This window comes from Mytilus trossulus, chromosome 6 (assembly GCF_036588685.1).
Source record: "Mytilus trossulus isolate FHL-02 chromosome 6, PNRI_Mtr1.1.1.hap1, whole genome shotgun sequence".
Lineage (NCBI taxonomy): Eukaryota > Metazoa > Mollusca > Bivalvia > Mytilida > Mytilidae > Mytilus > Mytilus trossulus.
This window is the reverse complement of record NC_086378.1, coordinates 30,254,732-30,280,011: the sequence shown is the minus strand read 5'-3', so window position 1 is coordinate 30,280,011 and position 25,280 is coordinate 30,254,732. Positions and strand designations below refer to the sequence as shown.

General features: G+C 31.9%; 1 protein-coding gene across 1 annotated transcript in view; it reads right to left on the bottom strand.

The window, feature by feature from the left end:
• LOC134722477 (deoxynucleoside triphosphate triphosphohydrolase SAMHD1-like) overlaps nucleotides 1-24,144 on the bottom strand; it is a 29,621-nt gene extending 5,477 nt beyond the window's left edge. Inside the window, exons 1-11 of the mRNA XM_063586097.1 lie at nucleotides 24,014-24,144; nucleotides 11,971-12,035; nucleotides 10,930-11,090; nucleotides 7,518-7,693; nucleotides 6,371-6,453; nucleotides 4,119-4,256; nucleotides 3,514-3,552; nucleotides 2,576-2,749; nucleotides 1,766-1,857; nucleotides 1,005-1,061; nucleotides 342-398 (exon numbers count right to left, since the gene is read on the bottom strand). Of these exons, the coding sequence (XP_063442167.1) occupies nucleotides 342-398; nucleotides 1,005-1,061; nucleotides 1,766-1,857; nucleotides 2,576-2,749; nucleotides 3,514-3,552; nucleotides 4,119-4,256; nucleotides 6,371-6,453; nucleotides 7,518-7,693; nucleotides 10,930-11,090; nucleotides 11,971-11,979 (986 nt within the window). The 5' untranslated portion in view covers nucleotides 11,980-12,035; nucleotides 24,014-24,144. The remainder of the gene's footprint in view (nucleotides 1-341; nucleotides 399-1,004; nucleotides 1,062-1,765; nucleotides 1,858-2,575; nucleotides 2,750-3,513; nucleotides 3,553-4,118; nucleotides 4,257-6,370; nucleotides 6,454-7,517; nucleotides 7,694-10,929; nucleotides 11,091-11,970; nucleotides 12,036-24,013) is intronic.
• Nucleotides 24,145-25,280: the final 1,136 nt, after the last annotated feature.

Sequence of the window (25,280 nt, the reverse complement as noted above, 5' to 3'; positions counted from 1 at the left end):
TAGTTACTAAATGTATTCAATACAATATGCTACACTTTCCTTATAAGAGAAAAATGTTCCTCAAAATATTTGATATTCAAACCATAACTAAGTTTCTACCTTAATTTGTTTTCCAATTGCACAAAATAATTTGTCATTGTTTAAGGTATCATATCTATATTGAAATATTCGTATTTAATGTTCTGAGTACACACTTGTGGAAAATAAGAATAATTCGAAAGACAGCTAATTTGTAATCATCTCATGGACATTCATCATTGATGTGCATATTAATCTCAATGTGTAATTATCTATTTTGCCTTTACTTACATAGTAAATAATCTCTAAACACTTATACCTACCTTTCATCAGTTGGTATGACTAGAGGGTCGTTAGCTGCAACAGGAGCATCAGTTAACCTGTAAAATAACGTTCACGATTGGTACCTAAAGTTGAATAGATACTTATTCTCATATCATTTAAAAATCCAGGATCAACGTTGAACATTAAGATTAGGGTTAGATCAATTTTGGGATATACGGTCATTAAAATTTAACCAAATTTGTGATTGCAAAAAAAAAAAAAAACGGTGTTCAACTGATTAAGGGAATGTCTATAGAAGCACACGATTTCACAAATCTTACTTCAGGTTTTATTCAAACATAGTTTGGTTTTTGAAACACTTAGTTACTAAATGTATTCAATACAATATGCTACACTTTCCTTATAAGAGAAAAATGTTCCTCAAAATATTTGATATTCAAACCATAACTAAGTTTCTACCTTAATTTTCTTTTCCTATTGCACAAAATAATTTGTCATTGTTTAGGTATCATATCTATATTGAAATATTCGTATTTACCGTTCTGAGTACACACTTGTGGAAAATGAGAATAATTCGAAAGACAGCTAATTAGTAATCATCTCATGGACATTCATCATTGATGTGCATATCAATCTCAATGTGTAATTATCAATGTTGCCTTTACTTACATAGTAAATAATCTCTGAATATTTATACCTACCTTTCATCAGTTGGTATGTCTAGATGGTCGTTAGCTGCAACAAGGGCATCAGTTAACCTGTAAAATAACGTTCACGATTGGTACCTATAGTTAAACAGACATTTATTTTTATAACAATTGATGGTAAGATCAAACTTGATAACTAAGATTAGGGTTAGATCAATTTTGGATCATACAGTCATTAAAAATGTAACCAAATATTTGTGATTGCAAACAAAAAAACGGTATTCAACTGATTAAGGGAATGTCTATAGAAGCATACGATTTCACAAATCTTACTATAATTTTTATTCAAACATAGTTTGGTTTTTGATACACTTACTAAATAAATTCAATACAATATGCTACTCTTTTCTTATTAGAGAAAAATGTTCCTCAAAAATATTTGATTTTTAAACCATAACTAAGTTTCTACCTTGATTTTGTTTTCCCATTGAACAATATAATTTGTCATTGTTTAAGGTATCATTTCTATATTGAAATATTCTAATTTAACGTTCTGAGTACACACTTGTGGTTAAATAAGAATACATCGAAAGACAGCTAATGGGTACATAATCGTTATAATTGTTCTGTTCACATTGGTAAGAACGAATTACTCCATAATTTTACTGATTCGAGGCCTTTTCGGATACAAAAGTTCATGGTTGCGTTTAATTGACAAAAAGAGTGTGCAACATAAACATATATTATGGGTATAAAACAAAATTAATAAATGATTTTAGAAGATTTATAATACTTTAATGCCTTTTCTTACTTACATTAATTCGATTGCCTTATTTACTTTATGGTAGTAAGCTCTTCTGAAAAGTCCAATTCGGGTATGAAACAGCTCATACAGATTATACTCTTCCTGCAGTGAAGGAGAAGTTATCAAGCAAGCAATTAAGAGGTATTGTCATATAGTGTTTTGTTTAGGATACAACTATAACTAACAGGGTATTTCTGTATAGGCAAACGAGGAATGAAGCCAGCAGTAAAATCACACTCTATAATAATCTACAAGTCATGCTGTCTACAACTGTATATTACAGTTTTATCTGTATTATAGGTAGTGGTTCAATTTGTCTGGAGAGTCGATAAATGACCCATCACCAATATATCACACAGGATAAAAGGACAAACAGTAAAATAAAAAAAATCACTGATGAAGTTCTGAACTCGGACGTGGCACGTACACATATGGCTAGACCTAAAAAAAGTAGAAAAAACTAAAAAGGCATATCAGTATCTTCTCTATTTTTGTGCTGTACTTTTAATCTTTACTGAAATTTAAATGACAGTAATTGTGTAATATAAGATTACGTTCATATTTTGGTAGAAAAAGGTGAACATTTTAATAACGTATTTGAAATAAACTTTCAGTATACATATGATGATAAATCCCATATACCAGTTCTTTCATATGATAAAATTAACGGTACCAGTAATACTGCACTGCAACAGATGTGCATTTCGACAATAAATGCCTCTACAGTGTACTCGGGGCCAATAAAATGATAATGTCGAGACCTTTTTGTATAGTATCCTATATCATGTATATGAACGTGTATAAACAATTGTATATTAACCTTGTCTCGAACAGCAATAGTCGTTTCATCAGGTTTATCACTGGAGAACACCACTCTACATTGACTGATGTAACGAAGATGGTCAAAGTTACTTTTCATTCCGAGTCCATGACAATCTCTAGCAAAATAGTCCATTTTATCAACATCTATCTCATTCCGCTTGTTTGCTACAATCTACAATTAATGTCAAAAGACAATAATAATATTTGTAACACATTGTCCACTAAAATCTTCATCTGAAGAAGGTTTCAAATTTTAAAAATTCGACTCGAGATTAATTTGGCGTTTGGTTGTTATTTTTTTTTCGGAGGTGAGGTAGAACTTATATCTCTAAACGAGGACATTTATTAATTATGTAAGTTGACAGATTTACCGTAGATTCATTTATTTTGGTATGTATCAATTTTCGAGGATTGAGGATGCATTTTCACGGATATTCAATAATTATTTCGTTGTTTTGAAAACGTCTGCATACATTCCTATAAGTATTTCCTTACGTAACATGGTGGATTTAACCTGGAATGTGTTCCAATTATTTGACATGTACAAAATACAAAATAAAACATTCCTTTTTTTTTCTTCAAATTTTTAAATTTTTATTCAAGCCTTGTCAAATCAAACTGTTCTTTACACCATATATTGCGGATTGCTGATAACACACTAATATCCTTGTGTAATATATGCAACTTATTTTTAAATATTTTAGGATCCTACCAGGAAAATGTCTTATTTTGCTATACGTATGATTTTTATTTTTATTTTATTCTACAGATATATGTTATTGGCGTCATTCAAATTTTCGTATGAGTAAACATTTTTAACGATTATTTTAACAATATTTGGTCACGTTTACTTTCAATATAGTTTGATATAGTGTGCCCTCAACAGTTTAAATATCAGAGTTCATAACCTAGAAAAAAATACACCTATGAACTTACCTCATACATGTAGTATATTGCTTTCTTATCTGTTTTCTCCTGGAAAACGAATTATAATATGATATGGAAACTTCCGATTATATTCGAGGACGAGTAATTTGTGAGAGGAAAATGTTATGATAACGTTTACCAACCATTAATATCATGATAAAGTATCCCAAAACAATTACTAAGTCTGAAACCAGATATTCATATAGATGTGAATAAGTAAACTTTGCTTAAAATTACGAAAACACAACGCAGGGAATGACACATATAGAAAATACCCTGGTCATAAAATTACGGTTTATGAACACAAATAAATCATAGCTTAATGTTTCTTGAATACTAGTATATGTCTGGTTATAGATTAAAATTATATAGAATGCCTTACGGAAAGGGAATAGCTCATGAAATTACAATATAATCTCAATATTAAATTTGAGGAACTTTTAAGATCATAGAGATTTACCAAAAATAGTTTGTATTTTTCAGTTACCTGTAACTAAATGAAAAGAAAGCATAAATTATCAGCTTAATTTTTTCCCTTGAATTATCACCATAATTGAACATTTCTGGTACATAGAAACATGTGCACTTTTGAATATTTATAGAGATTGATCAACCTTATTTCCTTCGATGAGGTCTTTTATGAATTTCACTCTATCCTTCCAATCTGACGGAAATCTGTTTACAAATTCTTCTTGAAGATCCTTATTTGTTTTAATCATATGATCTATCATCCTACTTGACACATCTTCATGCTAACATAGAAAAAACACTTGTATTAAAATTTGGTAAATACGGTTCAGACGCACCAAATGTATCAATGTTATAATTATTGTCACCGATTTAAAATGACAATGAGCAACACGACAGGTATTACTATTGGCTAAGGAGCTGCTGACTCTTCCTGAGCACATAGATCATCCGTTTTCAATTGGTGTTAGTTTTTTTCTTTTCGTTGTTTCACTGTTAAACTATGCATGTGTCTGTTTCTATTTGACTTACTTATGTTTTCCTGTAATTTTTTTTTATTATAAAGATTAACCCAGTAATTTATTCTTTAAAAATGACATTTTAACGTTTCAAATAAAGGCAACAGAAGTATACCGCTGTTCGAAACTCATGAATCGATAGAAAAAACCAAATCCGGGTTACAAACTAAAACTGAGGTAAACGCATTAAATATAAGAGGAGAACAACAACACAACATTAAAATGCAACACACACAGAAACGAACTAGAAACGGATAGAAAAGTACCGTGATTATCTAATCTATAAGACGGCAGGTGACTCATGTGAAGCAAGCTCGGTTACCCTTCGTTTTTTTATGCAATAGCATTGTTTGTTCGTTTTCGACTTTTTACTTTGTCTATGCCTTTGGTTTCTTTCGCATCTCTTTTATAACTTTATTTCCGAAAACGTCGACTCAAACAGGTCGTTTGTAGTCATCACTAAAACAACTGTTGGATGCGAGGTTGTTATACATCATGATCCTAATGTTGAATGGGTCTATGATCACTTAAACTTTAACTTTAAAAAAAATCCATATTATATAAACATGTGTCCTGCTACCGTGACAAATATGTTGTTGTCTCAGCAGATACAGTTTTAATAAAAAAAATCGTTAAATTTTCGTTTATACGTTATATGATATTTCTGTTAGACAACCAGAATAGACTCATATGACACTCATTTAAAAGAAAATACTTTGATATTGTAGATTTTTTTTTATGTGTTTTAACATCTACAGAAAACAAAATAAATAATAAACATCATCCAATTTTAAATCTTGTGTCGACAGTGCTACTGGTAGACTTCCAGTTCCCGGTGTTATCATCACCTTAGTAGTCAGCAATTCGCTACTGGTATTATTTGCAATTCACCTTTTTTCAAATTACAGGCGAAGTTGACTTTAAATGGAGTTGGTTTTTAGTTTTGTCTATTTTGTTTATATAAATCTACAGCTCTTTCAATTAATTAAGAAATAATTCATGGGAGCTTGAATATATCATGATTTTACCACGGGTTGGCCCTTTATGACAAATATTTTACCCTGAGCGATAGCGAGGGGTAAAATATCGGCATTAAGGGACAACCCGTGGTAAAATCACGATATATTCAAGCTCCCATGAATTATTTCGATTCTAATAGGACAAATACGTCAATTTTTTTGAATCAAAGCGCTCTAGGTAGAGGCAAATATTTGCCGTTCCCATAAATAAACGCACTATTAAATTGGCGTAAAAGAACGGAGCAAACTGGATGAGTGACATGATTTGAACTGTTTAAAATAACGTATTAAGATAGTTTTGGATTAATTTAAATGATTATTTACTTATATGTCTTATATGTATATAAAAAAATGCTTATACCGCATTTTGGCATCGTTTAATAACGTTTCCTTGTTGTGATTATTTTTGGTTTTACAAGCGTGTATTTTCCCGTAAATGCTTCTATTCTAACGTCATTGTTCTATGACGTCGATTACCTCATTCACAAAAAAGCATATGACGTGGGAGTACGATCGGGACAGCCCAAGCAATATATTCATATTTTACCACGGGTGTGTACTCAAAGCGTTTGAAGGACGTCATGTTAGAATTTTATATATACTTTCAAATATTGGACTGTGATCGTTCCCGATGATGGTAAATACAAAGGAAAGCATGATCTTTTACAAAATGATGTCTTCTTTTATTCTAATGAAAACTATGTCCATTCACTGTACCTCAACGTCTGTAATTAGGCCATTGTTGATATTCTAAAATTGTGATTGTTTTATACGTAGAAAATAATACATGTAAATAGGACCCGAACATTAAAGTTTAGAAAGGTTATAATATTAAATATCCAAAAAATTGTAACTACAAACCTGCCATTCCACTGTACTCGGGTCCTTCTTTTTCATCGCTTTGTTGAACAATCGATCAAACAAATGTGAATATGGCCCGTGTCCTACGAAAGGCAAAAAAGAGGAATTTATAACAACACTTGTTTTGGTGAGAGAGAGAGACGTATTACGTCATCAAACCTACGTTTAATAAATATAAAGCATTTAATATGTCAGTAGGTTAAAATTTAACCAGCTGCCATTATGTTTCGCTTGATAGACAGAGTGTTTTTGTTTCTAATTCAGTGACGATGTTTGAACTCTGTCGTGTGTCTTACATAGCAAAATGTTTATAACTACTACTATTGAAAAAGTCTTGGCCTTGAATTATGTATGTTTATTACAAACGAATGTTTGATTAAATGTCGAATGATGCAAGCATTGTAACAGATACTAGCGGACTCCCCTGGTCTTTTTCAATTTTGAGTCATTTAGTTCGAGTTTTTATTCCTACTGGTGTTTGTTTTATATCTTATGTTCATTTTCAATAAGTTTGGTTTTCATTTTTTCCGTAAATATAAATAAGAAGATGAGGTATGAGTGCCAATGAGACAACTCTCCGTCAAAGTCTAAATGTGTAAAAAGTTGACCATGATTTTTTTACTGCAATATATACAATCGAACTTTTTAAGGTTGAACTATTCCAAATTAGAGAAATATAAACCATTTAGATACTGTGGATTCATTATTATTCGTTGGATACCAATTTTCGTGGATTTCGTGGGGACAGTTGAACAAAGAAATTAGATGTTCAACGAATGCTATGAAAATTATGAAAACAAAATAGGTAAAGTTAGGGATCCAATTAGGCGCAACGTTACATTATGATGATAGGCAAATCACGTATATCAATTTTGAATAATAAAAAGAAAAGAATTCAACCAGTTAGCAATGTTATCCATTATTCTAAATTGAATACAGTAGATACTTCAACATAGTTAACCAAACTGTATTGTGTATATTGATCAGTATTAACTTAGTTTTCACCAAAGTATCCCCAGGTATTTCAAAATTAGTCTTTATTTCATCTGTAAAAAAGTGCCTTTTAAATTATCTAAGCATTGTGATATTGTTCTTCCGAGTTATAGTTTTGATTTCATATTGGTACCTGCTTTTATTTTTTGCATACCTATATCATGGCATAATCCTGCTATCTCTATACACAATAAGTCCTCCGGTGTCATTTTTGCCTTTTCCAGTTTCTCAACATACATTTTCTTTTCGTCATCTTTCCCTAACTTCTCTATGTCTTGGTCAAGTCGTTGCTTTAAGTTGTGTGCTAATTTACTTGCTAAGAAACATGTTCTGAATATGTAAATGTGTACATAGTTTATCTATTTGAAAAAATAACCAGCTAGATATTTCACTTTAAAAAATATCAAAGAGTTCCATCTAAAAATTATAGTATCAATTTAGACATTAAGTTCTAGTCGAATTTTTACTTCTACCAGATTCTAAGTGCTTACAATAATTTACAATATCATAAAAACTCTTAGTTTTTTTTACCTGTTTTGTATAAACTTTTAATACAACTTTTTGTAAATCTTTTTAGGGTTTTTGTTGTTCTGCATTTTAACTTAGATTGAAATTTTTTTTTTTTTTTTACATTGTAATTTCGTATTGACCTTTTGTTTTATGGTAGGCATTTTTGTTTTATATTTTATTTAAGTATTTGAATCTGACACAGTGTATGTTTTATGTTTTTTGTCTTTGATTTGTTTTATTTACCATGCTGAATGCACAGAGCCTTAGAGTATTTTTTTTTTATATAGGGCGCTCTATAAATTTTCATTATTATTATTAATTATAGTTTCAACGTTAACTAGATTACTGGATGGATACATGAATGACGTGTAAATATAAAACGTAACAGTGAGTTGAATACATACTTGGCTTTGAAATTTCGGCTGTGAAAGTTACTGATGAAGGTAATTCCTAATTCCAGAAATTTCTTTGAATGCAGGAGGTTTAAAACGTGTTTTTCAATTTTTATAAGTACCTCCTTTGTATATCAAGGATCGAGTTTGGGTGCATCAAATTGGTGAGTATATGTTTCTATGCATGCATTAAACAAATAACTATCATCAATTAGTAAAAATGTCACAGTTGGGAATGGAACACAAATAAAGGCAACAGTAATATACCGCTGTTCAAAGCTCATAAATCCATGGACAAAAAACAAAATCGGGGTAACAAACTAAAACTGAGGGAAACGCATAAAATATAAGAGGAGAACAACGACACAACATTAAAATGTAACACACACAGAAACGGACTAAGCATTAGACAAAATCCTATGAGAATAAAAAGTATAACATCAAAACCAAATATATGAATTTGGGATAGATAAGTACCGTGACACGTCTTATAGTAATGTGAATTCACATTCAAAAATAAGAGAAAACAAACGACACAACGGAAACACAACGTTAAAATGTAACACAGACAGAAACGAACTATAATATAACAATGGCCATATTCGACTTGGTACAGGACATTTTTAAAGGAAAAAATGGTGGGTTGAACCTGGTTTTGTGGCATGCCAAACCTCCCTCTTTTATGGCCATGTGAAATATAACATTAAAATGACAACACAACATAACAGGACTACAATATAAATAAATAGGAGAACACTATTGACAAAGAAACACGAATAATTGCTAACAAAAGGCAACAAGTTTAAAATTTTAATATGTCAGAAGTGCATTTTGTCTACACAAGATCTACCAGTGACGCCCAGATACAAAAGTTTGAAAGCCGAAACAAGTACAAAGTTGAACAGCATCGAGGACCAAAAGTTCAAAAAAGTTGTGCCAAAAACGGCTAGGGTTAGGTACCAGAACATCCCTATTATTTAGAATAATTTATACTTTTGCAAACAGTAAATTTTATAAAATGACTATACAAAAGATATATGATAAAACTGTAGTATTAACTAATTACAGGAAACAACCGAAATACATTACATAACCCGACAAAATGTAGACACATCCGAATAGGTAAAAACCTCAACGCCAAGTGACGTCATATTTGAAATTGTAAAAAATGACAAAAAATGACGTCACATTTGAATTTGTAAAACAGATCATCAAAAAATGAAAAATGACGTCACATTTGAATGAATAAGATAGAATTAGGATTGATTTAAGATTATATTTGAACTAAATACTGATATTACATTTAACAACAATGCACATTTCAATACTTATTAATAGCAAACTAAGGTAGCAATTAACTATATTATATAGCTATGTCCGGTTTGTTTTGAATGTAACTTCAAACGTAAAACATCGTTCGTACAGATTACGTTGAACAAAATGAAATCTAATAAATGAAGGCGGTGATTAATTTTCTTTACCATAACACATGAATATAAAAGAAAAGACGTCAACACATTTGACAAAATCCGATGAGAATTACAAATATAACATTAAACATTAAAACTAAATACATGAATTTGGGATAGATAAGTACCGTATATAAAGGCAACAGTAGTATACCGCTGTTCAAAACTCATAAATCCATGGACAAAAAACAAAATCGGGGTAATTAACACGTCTTATAGTAATGCGAATTCACACTCAGCAAAACAGTCACAATCGGGAATAAGTCACGTTTGGTAATTAAAAGATTAGACGACGTAATGACAAACCACAATCTACCATGTGGTAAAAATGTCCTTAGCTAGTTTGGTCAAAGACACATCGTATGAATCCACCAATTCGTGATGATGTCCATAAAATTTACGGAGTGTCAATTTTAATCTGTCCTCCTCATATCTTTGTTGGATCAGTTTCTGCGTAAGGAGCACACTCCTGTATATGAAGTCCGTATAGTGTGAACAAGCACGAGAATAACGTGTCAATTGTGATATGTAAACACCATACGAAGGGGCAGAGGGTATGTTACTGCTGAGAAATGGGAAATTGATAATTGGGAAGTTGAAATCGTCCTGTTTATCATAGATTTTCGTGTAAAGTCGTCCATCTGCGTCAATATTGAGGAAAAGATCAAGGTATGAATCGGCAAGTGGTTAATTGTTTTTCTCTTGTTTTTTTTGTAAACTGTCTAGCCTACAAACAGTCAAATTGTCAAGTTAAAACCCACTGAATGAATTTTTCTATTATTGTATGAGAACACTTGCGAACCATTCTGGAGCACCTGCTATTCCCCCCGTTTTTTTGACGTGGGTTTGTGTTGCCCAGTCGTTAGTTTTCTGGTTGTGTTTTATTTGTTACTGCTGTTTGTCGTTTGATTTTGGTTTTTGTTTGTTTGTTTGTTATGAAATTGCCATTTTGTCGTTTGTTGGTTTTTTGGTTTGTTTGTCATGACATTGCCAGTTTGGATTAATTCGACTAATGAGTGTAAATAACCCTTTTGTATCTTTCGCTGGGTACATTTCTGACCGTTTGATGTTTCACAAACTGCACATTCAAAATCTGTATTTTTATAGAATATTTAAAGTCCTTATCTTTTATCACAAAACAAGATACAAGCATTAACTTCTTGTGTTTTACATTTGTATTCATTATTTCACTTACCCAATACTGTGCTCAAAACGGTTGTGCGATGCGGCTGGATAAACAAAATAACACCCACCGAGTTGTTTGATATTTCTCAGTCGTTGGAACTGTGGTGTATCAATTATTTTAACAAGTAACGGGTCGAGCATGATTGTCCCATGTATTGGATCATTGAAGATCTATAAAATACAAAATTGAAAGTTATCGTAATTGAATTCAAATTTAATACAAGAATGAATAATTAGACAACAATATCTAAATATCTAACATCCAAAATAAACTTATTAAAAAGAGGCGAAAAATTAACAGTTACTTATAGAAAATAAAATAACAACAGAAATTAATCCTTATTAAGTATAGATATATATATATATATAAACAAGTCTAACTTGAAAACTACGTTCAAACCTATGATTGCGTTTGATAAAAACCGCAATTTTTATACGTGTGCATGTAAAACAAATTTCGTTGTAGAAGGGTCTAAATACAGCACAAACAACATTTTCCAAAAGACCAAAAAAGTGAAAAAGTATATTTAAACAAAACGCATTTGACTAACAGGTTAAACAACTGATGTTCTTTAACCCTGCTGACTGTCATTAGCGATTGCCAAATAAAATTGATCACGAGATGCAACAAAAATATAAATTTGATACTAAACAGAAAACAATAAACTTGTGGCCCAGATGTTATGCCACAAACATAAGGTGTCAATATTTTTTTGTGTACACCAGATCTAGATTTCGACAATATATGTCTCTTCATTGATGTTAGGGATCGAAACGGTATTTGGAAGGCCATATAATTTACCCTCAATTTAAGATAGACTCTTGAATTTTAAGAGTCAATATAGGATGAGCGGATCATATAAACCGGAGGGAAAATATGATACAAGCCCAAACGAAAAAATATAAACAAGTCTAAATTGAAAACTACGTTCAAACCTATTTAGGTAAGTCATACATTAACGCCTTCAATAGTACTTGTTACACGGATTCATTAACGTTGACAGAACGTGAAATTTCTAATCACGAGGCATTATAATTTTGTAAAATTTACCTTCGACATATTTCACTGGCTTTTTGGTCTATCTATTTGCTGCTTTCAATTTGTGTTCCAATTATCTGTAAATACATATCTATCAATATCAAATGTGTAATAAAAAAAATCACAAATATTTCAAATGTTAAATTGTATGAATATAACTTTAGCAATGTCTAATATCGCCTTTTTATATTCAAAGATGAAACTGTCATCGTATAACCTCTTCTGATAAGCATTAAAGCGTACAGTATCAGGAAAATGTTCAGCTTAATGAAATAATGAGATGTGGAATGATTACCCCCTATCCAGCAGAGTCTAAATGACGTGTATTCGATTAGACTTTGCTCAGTTGAGTTGAAATATATTTATTTTAAGGGGAAAGTTCATATTCATATAATAGTTCTTGAAACAATGGTCATTATCGTGATATATGGACTGCCCACAGGACAGTGGTATTGACTAAGATAGTGATAATTACTGAGCCGAAGGCGAGGTCATTATCGCTGTCGCAGTCAATAGGACTGTCCTACGGGCAGTCCATGTATCACGATAATGACCAGTTTTTCAAGAATCATTATGTTTATTTCATTGAGAAACCATGTTTTGGAAAATTCTCATAAATTCAAAACGCCTAAAGCAAACTATTTCTATAGCAAAGAGTGAAGACCAGTCGTAGTAATACTGCAATTCATTTTAGTGCAACTTTTCAGTATATAAATTCTTAATTAAGTTCTCTATAATATTACAATTAACGAAAAAATATAATAAACAATTCAACAACTTAAATGTAATATTAAAAACAGGAACATGTTTTATAAAAGGTACATCTTTCTAAACAGAGAAACAACGCCCCAACAGTCATTATCAGACGTAAACAACGCCCCACCGGTCCATATCATGTAAAAGTTCCTTAACGACCGGTTTTCTGGTATCACGATAATGATAATGCGACAGCGATAATGACCTCGCCTTCGGCTCAGTCATTATCACTATCTTAGTCAATACCACTATCCTGTGGGCAGTCCATGTATCACGATAATGACCAGTTTTTCAAGAACTATTATGTTTATTTCATTGAGAAACCATGTTTTGGAAAATTCTCATAAATTCAAAACGCCTAAAGCAAACTATTTCTATAGCGAAGAGTGAAGACCAGTCGTAGTAATACTGCAATTCATTTTAGTGCAACTTTTCAGTATATAAATTCTTAATTAAGTTCTCTATAATTTTACAATTAACGAAAAAATAGAATAAACAATTCAACAACTTAAATGTAATATTAAAAACAGGAACATGTTTTATAAAAGGTACATCTTTCTAAACAGAGAAAACACGCCCCAACAGTCATTATCAGACGTAAACCACGCCCCACCGGTCCATATCATGTAAAAGTTCATTAACGACCGGTTTTCTGGTCCGTATTGTTCTGTTAATGACCGATGGAATTTATTACTGAAGATTAATGAATGTCACGTGACCCCTCTTTATCCAATAAGAGAATCTTATTCTCAACCGATATGAAATAAATCCAATTCATAGATACTTTGCAGATAACCTGCTTCTCACTTGTATCGTTATTACTATTAATGTTGGGTTATGGGTTTTTGTGTTAGCAATTTTAACGTATTTTGTTAAACACAGTGTTACGTTTTTATGTAACTCCATGTGGTCTATGTGCATAAAAGAGTTGTACAAACATCGAATGGTTAAATAATCATAGGAATAATCTAAATTATAAATTCAAATAATTTTCAAAGTTATCTGATACAATGCCAATTGTTTGGAATATTTACCTTAAGATTTGTTTGTCCTATCTGATATTATTGCGTTCACTTTTTCGAAGAACGAAAGAAACTTCTAAAAAATCAATGTAGTGTTAAACATAGAAAAATACCACAAAAAAAATTCGATCAGGAGTTGTCTCCCGTTGGCCTATGTCTAGAAATATATTAAATTAAGAAGCGTAATTTTGCCAGGTCATATTGGCTTCCAAAAGACATTACTAATAATGGTTTGTCTATGACATTCTAAATACTTAACTTTGTTTAAATGTGTATACATGTTTTTGTGTAAATGTGTATACATGTTTTTGTGTAAATGTACTTTTATCGTTCTAATCAATAGATATGCTTTATTTTGTATTCATTTGATAATATAGCTCAAATTTTGGGCACCCTGATAGGTTAACAAAATATCTTGTATCTTGGTCTAGGTACTAAAATCTATGACAAACGAGAAAATTTTAATTTTAGAATTATAAATCTGCCCACCTTAGCAGCAGTAAACCAACTTTATCTGCATATGGGATTTGCATTTCCTAACTCATTCAGTATTACCTTGTAGTTGCTACTTAGACTTCTTAAAACGACGCCAGTGTCTAAGCAGAAAGTTAACAAATCCAGGTTATGTCAAAGAAAATATTGTCCTAGTATTCCGTAACAACTTCACAAATAGTCTATTATGTTCTTGAGGTACAGATTCTAGGTACAGACGTTGTTTGTCATTAGTAAATGACCCATTAAAGTAAGAATAAGTTCTGGTCGTATTCTAAGATGAACCATTCGGATTGAATCTTTTATTTTAAGAAAACTATCAATTTAAATTCAAGATAACCGTAATTTTGTTGATTTTCAAAAAAACATTGAGGAAAAGTAAATTAAATAAAAATAAGAAATTAAATGTCAATAGATTTGGACTTGACAATTATGTATGAGCTTTTTAGAAGTTTAAGCACTACGTTTTGTAAGGAAAGGGTTCCCCTAGAAGTAAATATACAAGAGTCGCATCAGTATATATCTTAGATACAGCACATGGGCCAAGGAAAGTTGTTTTACTATAACTTTGTATTTATTTGGCTTTTTAACTATTTTGATCTGAGCGTCACTGATGAGTCTTATGTAGACGAAACGCGCGTCTGGCGTATAAAATTATAATCCTGGTACTTTTGATAACTATTTACACCTCTGGGTCGATGCCACTGCTGGTGGACGTTTCGTCCCCGAGGGTATCACCAGCCCAGTAGTCAGCACTTCGGTGTTGACATGAATATCAATCATATGGTCATTTTTATAAATTTTCTGTTTACAAAACATTGAATTTTTCGAAAAACTAAGGGTTTTCTTACCCCAGGAGTAGATTACCTTAGCCGTATTTGGCACAACTTTTTGGAATTTTGGATCCTCAATGCTCCTCAACTTTGTATTTATTTGGCTTTTTAACTATTTTGATCTGAGCGTCACTGATGAGTCTTATGTAGACGAAACGCGCGTCTGGCGTATAAAATTATAATCCTGGTACTTTTGATAACTATTTACACCACTGGGTCGATGCCACTGCTGGTGGACGTTTCGTCCCCGAGGGTATCACCAGCCCAGTAGTCAGCACTTCGGTGTTGACATGAATATCAATCATATGGTCATTTTTATAAATTTTCTGTTTACAAAACATTGAATTTTTCGATAAACTAAGGGTTTTCTTACCCCAGGAGTAGATTACCTTAGCCGTATTTGGCACAACTTTTTGGAATTTTGGATCCTCAATGCTCTTCAACTTTGTATTTATTTGGCTTTTTAACTATTTTGATCTGAGCGTCACTGATGAGTCTTATGTAGACGAAACGCGCGTCTGGCGTATAAATTATAATCCTGGTACTTTTGATAACTATTTACACCACTGGGTCGATGCCACTGCTGGTGGACGTTTCGTCCCCGAGGGTATCACCAGCCCAGTAGTCAGCACTTCGGTGTTGACATGAATATCAATCATATGGTCATTTTTATAAATTTTCTGTTTACAAAACATTGAATTTTTCGAAAAACTAAGGGTTTTCTTACCCCAGGAGTAGATTACCTTAGCCGTATTTGGCACAACTTTTTGGAATTTTGGATCCTCAATGCTCTTCAACTTTGTATTTATTTGGCTTTTTAACTATTTTGATCTGAGCGTCACTGATGAGTCTTATGTAGACGAAACGCGCGTCTGGCGTATAAAATTATAATCCTGGTACTTTTGATAACTATTTACACCACTGGGTCGATGCCACTGCTGGTGGACGTTTCGTCCCCGAGGGTATCACCAGCCCAGTAGTCAGCACTTCGGTGTTGACATGAATATCAATCATATGGTCATTTTTATAAATTTTCTGTTTACAAAACATTGAATTTTTCGAAAAACTAAGGGTTTTCTTACCCCAGGAGTAGATTACCTTAGCCGTATTTGGCACAACTTTTTGGAATTTTGGATCCTCAATGCTCTTCAACTTTGTATTTATTTGGCTTTTTAACTATTTTGATCTGAGCGTCACTGATGAGTCTTATGTAGACGAAACGCGCGTCTGGCGTATAAAATTATAATCCTGGTACTTTTGATAACTATTTACACCACTGGGTCGATGCCACTGCTGGTGGACGTTTCGTCCCCGAGGGTATCACCAGCCCAGTAGTCAGCACTTCGGTGTTGACATGAATATCAATCATATGGTCATTTTTATAAATTTTCTGTTTACAAAACATTGAATTTTTCGAAAAACTAAGGGTTTTCTTACCCCAGGAGTAGATTACCTTAGCCGTATTTGGCACAACTTTTTGGAATTTTGGATCCTCAATGCTCTTCAACTTTGTATTTATTTGGCTTTTTAACTATTTTGATCTGAGCGTCACTGATGAGTCTTATGTAGACGAAACGCGCGTCTGGCGTATAAAATTATAATCCTGGTACTTTTGATAACTATTTACACCACTGGGTCGATGCCACTGCTGGTGGACGTTTCGTCCCCGAGGGTATCACCAGCCTAGTAGTCAGCACTTCGGTGTTGACATGAATATCAATCATATGGTCATTTTTATAAATTTTCTGTTTACAAAACATTGAATTTTTCGAAAAACTAAGGGTTTTCTTACCCCAGGAGTAGATTACCTTAGCCGTATTTGGCACAACTTTTTGGAATTTTGGATCCTGAATGCTCTTCAACTTTGTATTTATTTGGCTTTTTAACTATTTTGATCTGAGCGTCACTGATGAGTCTTATGTAGACGAAACGCGCGTCTGGCGTATAAAATTATAATCCTGGTACTTTTGATAACTATTTACACCACTGGGTCGATGCCACTGCTGGTGGACGTTTCGTCCCCGAGGGTATCACCAGCCCAGTAGTCAGCACTTCGGTGTTGACATGAATATCAATCATATGGTCATTTTTATAAATTTTCTGTTTACAAAACATTGAATTTTTCGATAAACTAAGGGTTTTCTTACCCCAGGAGTAGATTACCTTAGCCGTATTTGGCACAACTTTTTGGAATTTTGGATCCTCAATGCTCTTCAACTTTGTATTTATTTGGCTTTTTAACTATTTTGATCTGAGCGTCACTGATGAGTCTTATGTAGACGAAACGCGCGTCTGGCGTATAAAATTATAATCCTGGTACTTTTGATAACTATTTACACCACTGGGTCGATGCCACTGCTGGTGGACGTTTCGTCCCCGAGGGTATCACCAGCCCAGTAGTCAGCACTTCGGTGTTGACATGAATATCAATCATATGGTCATTTTTATAAATTTTCTGTTTACAAAACATTGAATTTTTCGAAAAACTAAGGGTTTTCTTACTATTTACTAAAACATGTTCGCGTAAGTAAACGACCATTTTTAATGCCTTTATTTTGTTTATCTGAACGTTTTCGACCATCTCAATGATGTGAAATTTTCTGTCTGTTAATGAATATATTTTTGAATGATCTGCTTGTTAATGTACTTTAAAACCCCGCGAAAATGCAGTATGAATGGATGCGTTCGAAGATTTGTTTCGAAATTTTCCATTGAAAAATAAAAAGCTATGTATCAAATTTACTTTAATTGTAATATTGTTATAAAATCGTGTTAACGTTTTCATTTATCGTTTGCTGTACATTTTTAATTATTAAAAATAAACGCTATTTCGAACATTACAATGACATTCAGGATACGTATCTGATACACAGCCGACGCAAGAATCATAAATCAATGGCGAGCAATTCCAACTTATCCCTTTAACCGACTATGCCGGGAAAGAACAAACTCCGGAGATTGCCATTTACCATCCGCTGATTAAATATCAAGGTGCATGTATATAATTGATTGTCACTGATAATCATGATAAACAGATCACAACATAAAGTTAGTATGAAATGCAAATATTAACATTTCACGAACATATCTTATTACAACTATAAATCCCATAAGTACTTGCTTTCCCCTTTACTGTATAAGAGTTAAATAGAAAATAATCAAATTAATCGCTAAAACACTCTATCGGATGGAACATGCTCAATTTCGTCAAAATATGATATTATTTAAAATACAGTGCTATGAAATACTATTTTATTTTTATTGATCTTCTCAAAATTTAAATACTCCGGTACATGCAAGTTTTGACAACAATTCTGCATCTTTCTGTTGATAAGAGTACACAAAATTATTTTAAAGGACTTTGCCGGATGAATATCTTTTCTGTTTAGTAGGATATTAAAATCATTTCATTATAAAGAATTTTCACTACATACATTGATCTATTCAAGGTAAAAATTTAAATAAGTATCTCTTTAATTTATACTTTATTTCAAAAGTACATTTTTTCCAATTCAATCTTCGTAGCTGTAATCATTTCCCGTCTTTCATCATTTTGGACCATGAATTGAAAGCAGTACCATTTACAATATAGCCTCATTCATGGTTATTTGTTGGGATTCAGAGTTGCTCAGTCTCTAGTTTTTTATGTTGCGTTTTGATAATTGTTGTGGTTTTTTTTTGCCATGGAATTCTCATTTTGTTTTGACAATTTAGATTGAATTTCCCTTTGTTACTAATATTGTTTTCCTCTCTTTAATTGAGGAACACATCTACTGTTATTGGTAATTTCAAAGAATAGCAAAGTAATATGTCTATTAAAGTTAACAAATACCCGTCACTGCAATATACATTTTTACATTTAAAGTGTTACTAGCCTTCCTTGTGTGTTGTCCAATTACATCAAAATAAGTACGTTTATTATAAGTTACTTGATTAATTTGTAAGAACATGAAATTAGAATGAAAAACGTTAGCTCGATTCGATGTTTAAGGGGATTGAGCCATAAACACAGCGCAGGTTTTATGTTAAGTCGACATGAACTGACATCATGCCAACAAAGTCATAATTTTGTTGTTTTTCAAAAAACATTGAGGAAAAGTAAATTAAATAAAAATAAGAAATTAAATGTCAATAGATTTGGACTTGACAATTATGTATGAGCTTTTTAGAAGTTTAAGCACTACGTTTTGTAAGGAAAGGGTTCCCCTAGAAGTAAATATACAAGAGTCGCATCAGTATATATCTTAGATACAGCACATGGGCCAAGGAAAGTTGTTTTACTATATAAAAATAATAAAATTCATAGCATTTAGAGCAGTAATAAAGTAAAATAAAAAAATACCGAACTTCAAATCGGAAAGTTCCTTATCAAACTGCAAAAGCACTCAAACGAATGGAAAACAGCTATCATAATGTTTCTCAGTAACAAATCTTAGCTGCTCTGTTGAATACTATTGGTAGCTGACTCTTTGGAAGTTTGCGGCCGAAGCATTTGCTTCTTATCTTAAAAGGCAATACAATGGTCAAACGAAACACAGTTTAGCATAATACCATAAGTGAAAGACAAACAATACTAGTAGCTGGAGAGACACAACTAATAAACAAACTCATAGATTACAACACGGGCAAACGTGCATACACAAATAAAACAATCACTAATCATACTGATCGATGTCTACATTTGTATTAGGCAAATCAATCAAGTAAACACTATAAACGATATTAAAAAGCACAAAAGGATAATTAATTAAAGCTGTCGATGACAGTGAACTTAAACATGTTCGCGTGAGTAAACGACCATTTTAATGCCTTTGTTTTGTTCATCTAAACGTTTTCAACCGTTTCAACGATGTGAAATGTTGTTTCTGTTAATAGGATTTTTTTTGAATGAGTTAACAGTTTATATACTTTAAAAACCCGCGAAAAATGCAGTATGAATGGATGCTTTCGAAGATTTGTTTCAAAATTTTCCAATTGGAAATGGGTGTGAAAAATAAAAAGCTATGTATCAAGATTACTTAAATTGTAGTATTGTTATAAAATCGTGTATGTATTTTTATTTATCGTCTGCTGTACATTTTGAATTATCTATTTTAAATAAACTCTTTTTCGAACATTACAATGACATTCAGAGAACAGATCTGATATAAAGCTCACGCTGGAATCATTTGATCAATGGCGGTATATTCGAACTTACCCTTTATTCGACTACAAACTCCAGAGATTGCCTTAACCATCCGCTGTTTTTAAATATCAAGACGCATGTATTTGATTGTCACTGATCATAAATAGATCACACCATAAAGTAAGTATAAATCCCATAATTACTTGCTTACCTCTTTAGTGTCTCAGAGTTAAATAGAAAATAATCAAATTATTCGCTAAAACGCTCTACCGGATGGAACTCGTTCAATTTCGTCAAAACATGATTTTATTTAAAATACAGTGCAATAAAATACTATTTTTATTTTATTTGCTTCTCAAACTTTAAATACATGCAAGTTTTGACAATGATTCTGCATCTTTCTGTTGATAAGAGCACACAACTTATTTTAAAAAACTTTGCCGGATGAATACCTTTTCTGTTAAATAGGATATTAAAATCTGTTCATTTTAAAGAATTTTCACTACATACATTGATCTATACAAGATCTAAATTCAAATAAATATCTTTTTGATTTAAACTTTATTTCAAAAGTACATTTTTTAAATTCAATCCTCGTAGCTGTGAAAATTTCCCGTCTTTCTTTTTGAACCATGAATTGAAAGCATCATCATAAACAACATTGCCTCAAGCATGGTTATTTGTTTGAATTCAGAGTTACTCAGTCTCTATTTTTTAGATTGCGTTTTGATAAATGTTGGTTTTTTTGCCATGGAATTCTCATTTTGTTTCGAATTTCCCTTTGTGACTAGTAATGTTTGCCTCTTTTTTATTGAAGAACACAGCTGCGGCTGTAATTGGTAATTTCAAAGAATAGCAAAGTAATGTGTCTATTTCAATGAAAAAAAATATCCGTCACTGCAAAATACATTATTACATTTGTGTTACTAGTATTGTTTGCCTCTCTTTTATTGAGGAACACAGCTGCGGCTGTAATTGGTAATTTCAAAGAATAGCAAAGTAATATGTCTATTACATTAAAAAAAATATCCGTCACTGCAAAATATATCATTACATTTGTGTGACTAGTATTGTTTGCCTCTCTTTTATTGAGGAACACAGCTGCGGTTGTAATTGGTAATTTCAAAGAATAGCAAAGTAATATGTCTATTACAATGAACAAAAATATCCGTCACTGCAAAATACATTATTACATTTGTGTTACTAGTATTTTTTGCCTCTCTTTTATTGAGGAACACAGCTGAGGTTGTAATTGGTTATTTCAAAGAATTTCAAAATAATATGTCTATTACATTAAAAAAAATATCCGTCACTGCAAAATACATTATTACATTTGTGTTTCTAGTATTGTTTGCCTCTCTTTTATTGAGGAACCACAGCTGCGGTTGTAATTGGTAATTTCAAAGAATAGCAAAGTAATATGTCTATTACAATAAAAAAAATATCCGTCACTGCAAAATTCATTATTACATTTATAGTGTTACTAGCCTTCCTTGTGTGTTGTCCAATTACATCAAAATCAGTACGTTTATTATAACTTACTTGATTAATTTGTTAGCATAACTATATAGAATGAAAACGTCAGCGCGATTCGACGTATAAGCGGATTGAGTGATAAACACAGGGCAGGGTTTTATGTTAAGTTGAAATGAACTGACAACATCATGCCATCAAAAAACGTTCAAAAGACTAAAAATGTATTATGCTATTTGCACCCGTAACGCCTTACACCAAAAAATCCCCATTTTCCCGATATAAATATACCATAAGTAGTTATTAAAAGTACCAGGATTATAATTTAGTACGCCAGACGCGCGTTTCGTCTACAAAAGACTCAACAATGACGCTCATATCAAAATATTTAAAAAAAAAAAAAAGCCAAAACAAGTACAAAATTGAAGAGCATTGAATTCCAAAATTCATAAAAAGTTGTACCAAATACGGCTAAGGTAATCTAAGCCTGGGATAAGAAAGTCCCTAGTTTTTCGAAAAAAAATCAAAGTTTTGTAAACAGGAAATTTATGAAAATGACAATTTATTGATATTCATGTCAACACGGAAATGATAACTACTGGGCTTGTGATACCCTCGGGGACGAAACGTCCACCATCAGTGGCATCGACCCAGTGGTGTAAATAGTTATCAAAGATACCAGGGTTATATTTTAGTTCGCTAGACGCGCGTTTCGTCTACATAAGCATAAGACGATTTTGAACTTCGTCCAACAAATCCACAGTTCGCCCAATTAATCATAACGGGATCAATCACATTTGTGCTCATTATTTGTTATTTTAAAAATACAAATTCATATTAAAAACTGAAGAATTCTTGACTATAACAATCAGAATATGATAGTAAATAAAAAATATGTCCAACCCATCATTTTCTAGATAAGATAATGCCTGAACCAAGTCAGGAATATGACAGTTGTAACCATTCGTTTGGTGTGTTTGATCTTTTGATTTTGCCCTTTGATTTGTAACTTTCCGTTTTGAATTTTTTTCGGAGTTCAGTATTGTTACTTTTGTCTTTTAACCGATGTCCTCTATATTTGCAGTTACCAGAATCAGCAGGTATTCCTACGGGGCGAGACATTTACCTCTATGATATCGATATAAATATATATTTATGTATACACACGAGGTCCAAACTGCGGGGGGTCGCATAAGTTTCAAAAGAATCATGACTCGAAATCTAATTATCAAAGTTGCTATTTGAATGTTACTTGAGTCAGTCATACATAGATTGTGAAAATATAATCAGATATTATGTTCGTTTCCAAACACCGAAATTGAAATACATCAATTGATTCACAGTAAAACATTCACGGTTCAGCTACTCATGCAATGGAAGCTTCTGTAAAATTACTGATGTGAAACATCTTTGTGCATCTAAAATCGATTCCAATTGTATAGACACACAACAAAAAACAGGTGAACGCTAAAATATTATGAATTTTAGCTATAGATTTTATTCTGGAAATTAGGTTGCATAATCAATCATATTACAAACATAGCGTTGTCACGACGACATGATGAGAAAGCTGTGTTCATGTAGTTTTCTGTGATATCAAAATGAGACATACAATTGCATGTCTCTCTAATCAGTCTTTAAATAGAGCATTTACTCGGAAGATTTTAACGATGTATTTTAGAAAAAAGTGTTTAAATGATCAAAACCTACAGATATTTCAAAACATCATTTGTAAACAATATGATAAATTTTAGTACCAGCCATTTTTAGAACAAAATGATGAAATGGTTGTGAAATTGTATCAAAGAAAAAAATACATCTTCAAATTTGTTTAAATTGTATGCGTTAAAAGTGCTTTTCTAGATTAACATTCATTAGAAAACCCAAATATTTGAAAGGAAAGCAAACATAAATATGCAAAAAAGCTAGGAGATATATATGTTCTAATGCACATCAAAATTAGTACTGAACGGGGATGTGCAGTGCTACACTTCACTACGTTATTGATTTGAACAAAAAGTATAATCACAAAAATACTGAAAAATTCAAAACGGAAAGTCATAATTAAATGGCAAAATCAAAAGCTCTAACACATCAAACGAATGGATTACAAGTTACATATTCCTGACTTGGTACAGGCATTTTTCTTGTGTAGAAAATGTTGGATTAAACCTTGTTGTATAGCTAGCTAAACTTCTTACTATGTAAAACACAGCATTCAGTCGAATCTAAAATCCGCGTTGTTCTAGAAAAATCATTATTTATAAACATTATCATTTGGTTTATGAAAATTGAGTTATACTATAGGAACACAAATAAATACTAAGCATATAACAAAACTAATTTAGATTTACCTGAATTAACTGGAAAAATACTTTATAAACTCCTTTCGTCCGATGGGCACAAGCCGATATTTGATGATAGATCTTTAATTAACGAATTAAGAATGACAAACAGATGTTGCAACATGTTTTATTGATTGAGCCGTGCAATGTATTTTATTGCAGACAAAATCGATAATTGGTTGCTTTGGAGATTTAATTTTAATTAGATTGATTTTCTCTATGACGATGATTTTTATCTAGTCGATTAATTGAGGAACTGTTAGTCTAAACCCGAGTTTATTAACATTACGTGGCATTGTCTTTTGGCCTATTGGAAATGCAATAATAATGCATGTAGTATTGTTAACTTAATAAATGCCATAAACAAAATGTTAGATTTTCAAATAAAAGACATATGAAATGTTAACATATGTTGTACAATATTTCGTTTATATCATTGTTTTTTATATTCATTAATTTTCTTTTGGAGTAATTTATATATAATAAATATATAAGAGCAGTTCTATTACGGTTGTGGTATGTTATCTATTTTTGCATGAAGATATATTTCTGGCAGTACACTGCATGGAGTGTGATACGGAAAAAATTATTCCTACAATGCGTTAATTGACAATATTACGACATTGCCATTGGTTATTCTTTATATCAATGGTTATATCAACGGGTGCGGGAATTTCTCGCTACATTGAAGACCTGATGGTGACCTTCTGCTGTTGTTTTTTATTTGGTCGGGTTGTTGTCTCTTTGACACATTCCCCATTTCCATTCTCAATTCTATTATTATAAAATTTTAGACAAATAAAGTGTCGTTTATTGCAACGGAGATTTTTTAACAATACGCAAAACATGCACTCTTTTCACATGCTAAATCTTCTTTTTGTTAAATTTTATTGCACTCTAAAGCGTACAAATATATTAAAATGACGCTAGAACAGGACATACTGGTATGTGCCAAAACTATAGAACAAACCATGGGATAGTTCTAATTCAAATTCGAGGAGAGGATGACGTGATTGTGGTAACGATAATTGGAAAAGAGGGACGAAAGATACCAAAGAGACAGTCAAACTCATAAATCTAAAATAAACTGACAACGTCATGGCTAAAAATGAAAAAAGACAAACAGACAAACAATAGTACACATGACACAACATAGAAAACTAAAGAATAAACAACACAAACCCCACAAAAAACTAGGGGTGATCTCAGGTGCTCCGGGAGGGTAAGCAGATCCTGCTCCACATGTGGAACCCGTCATGTTGCTTATGTGATAACA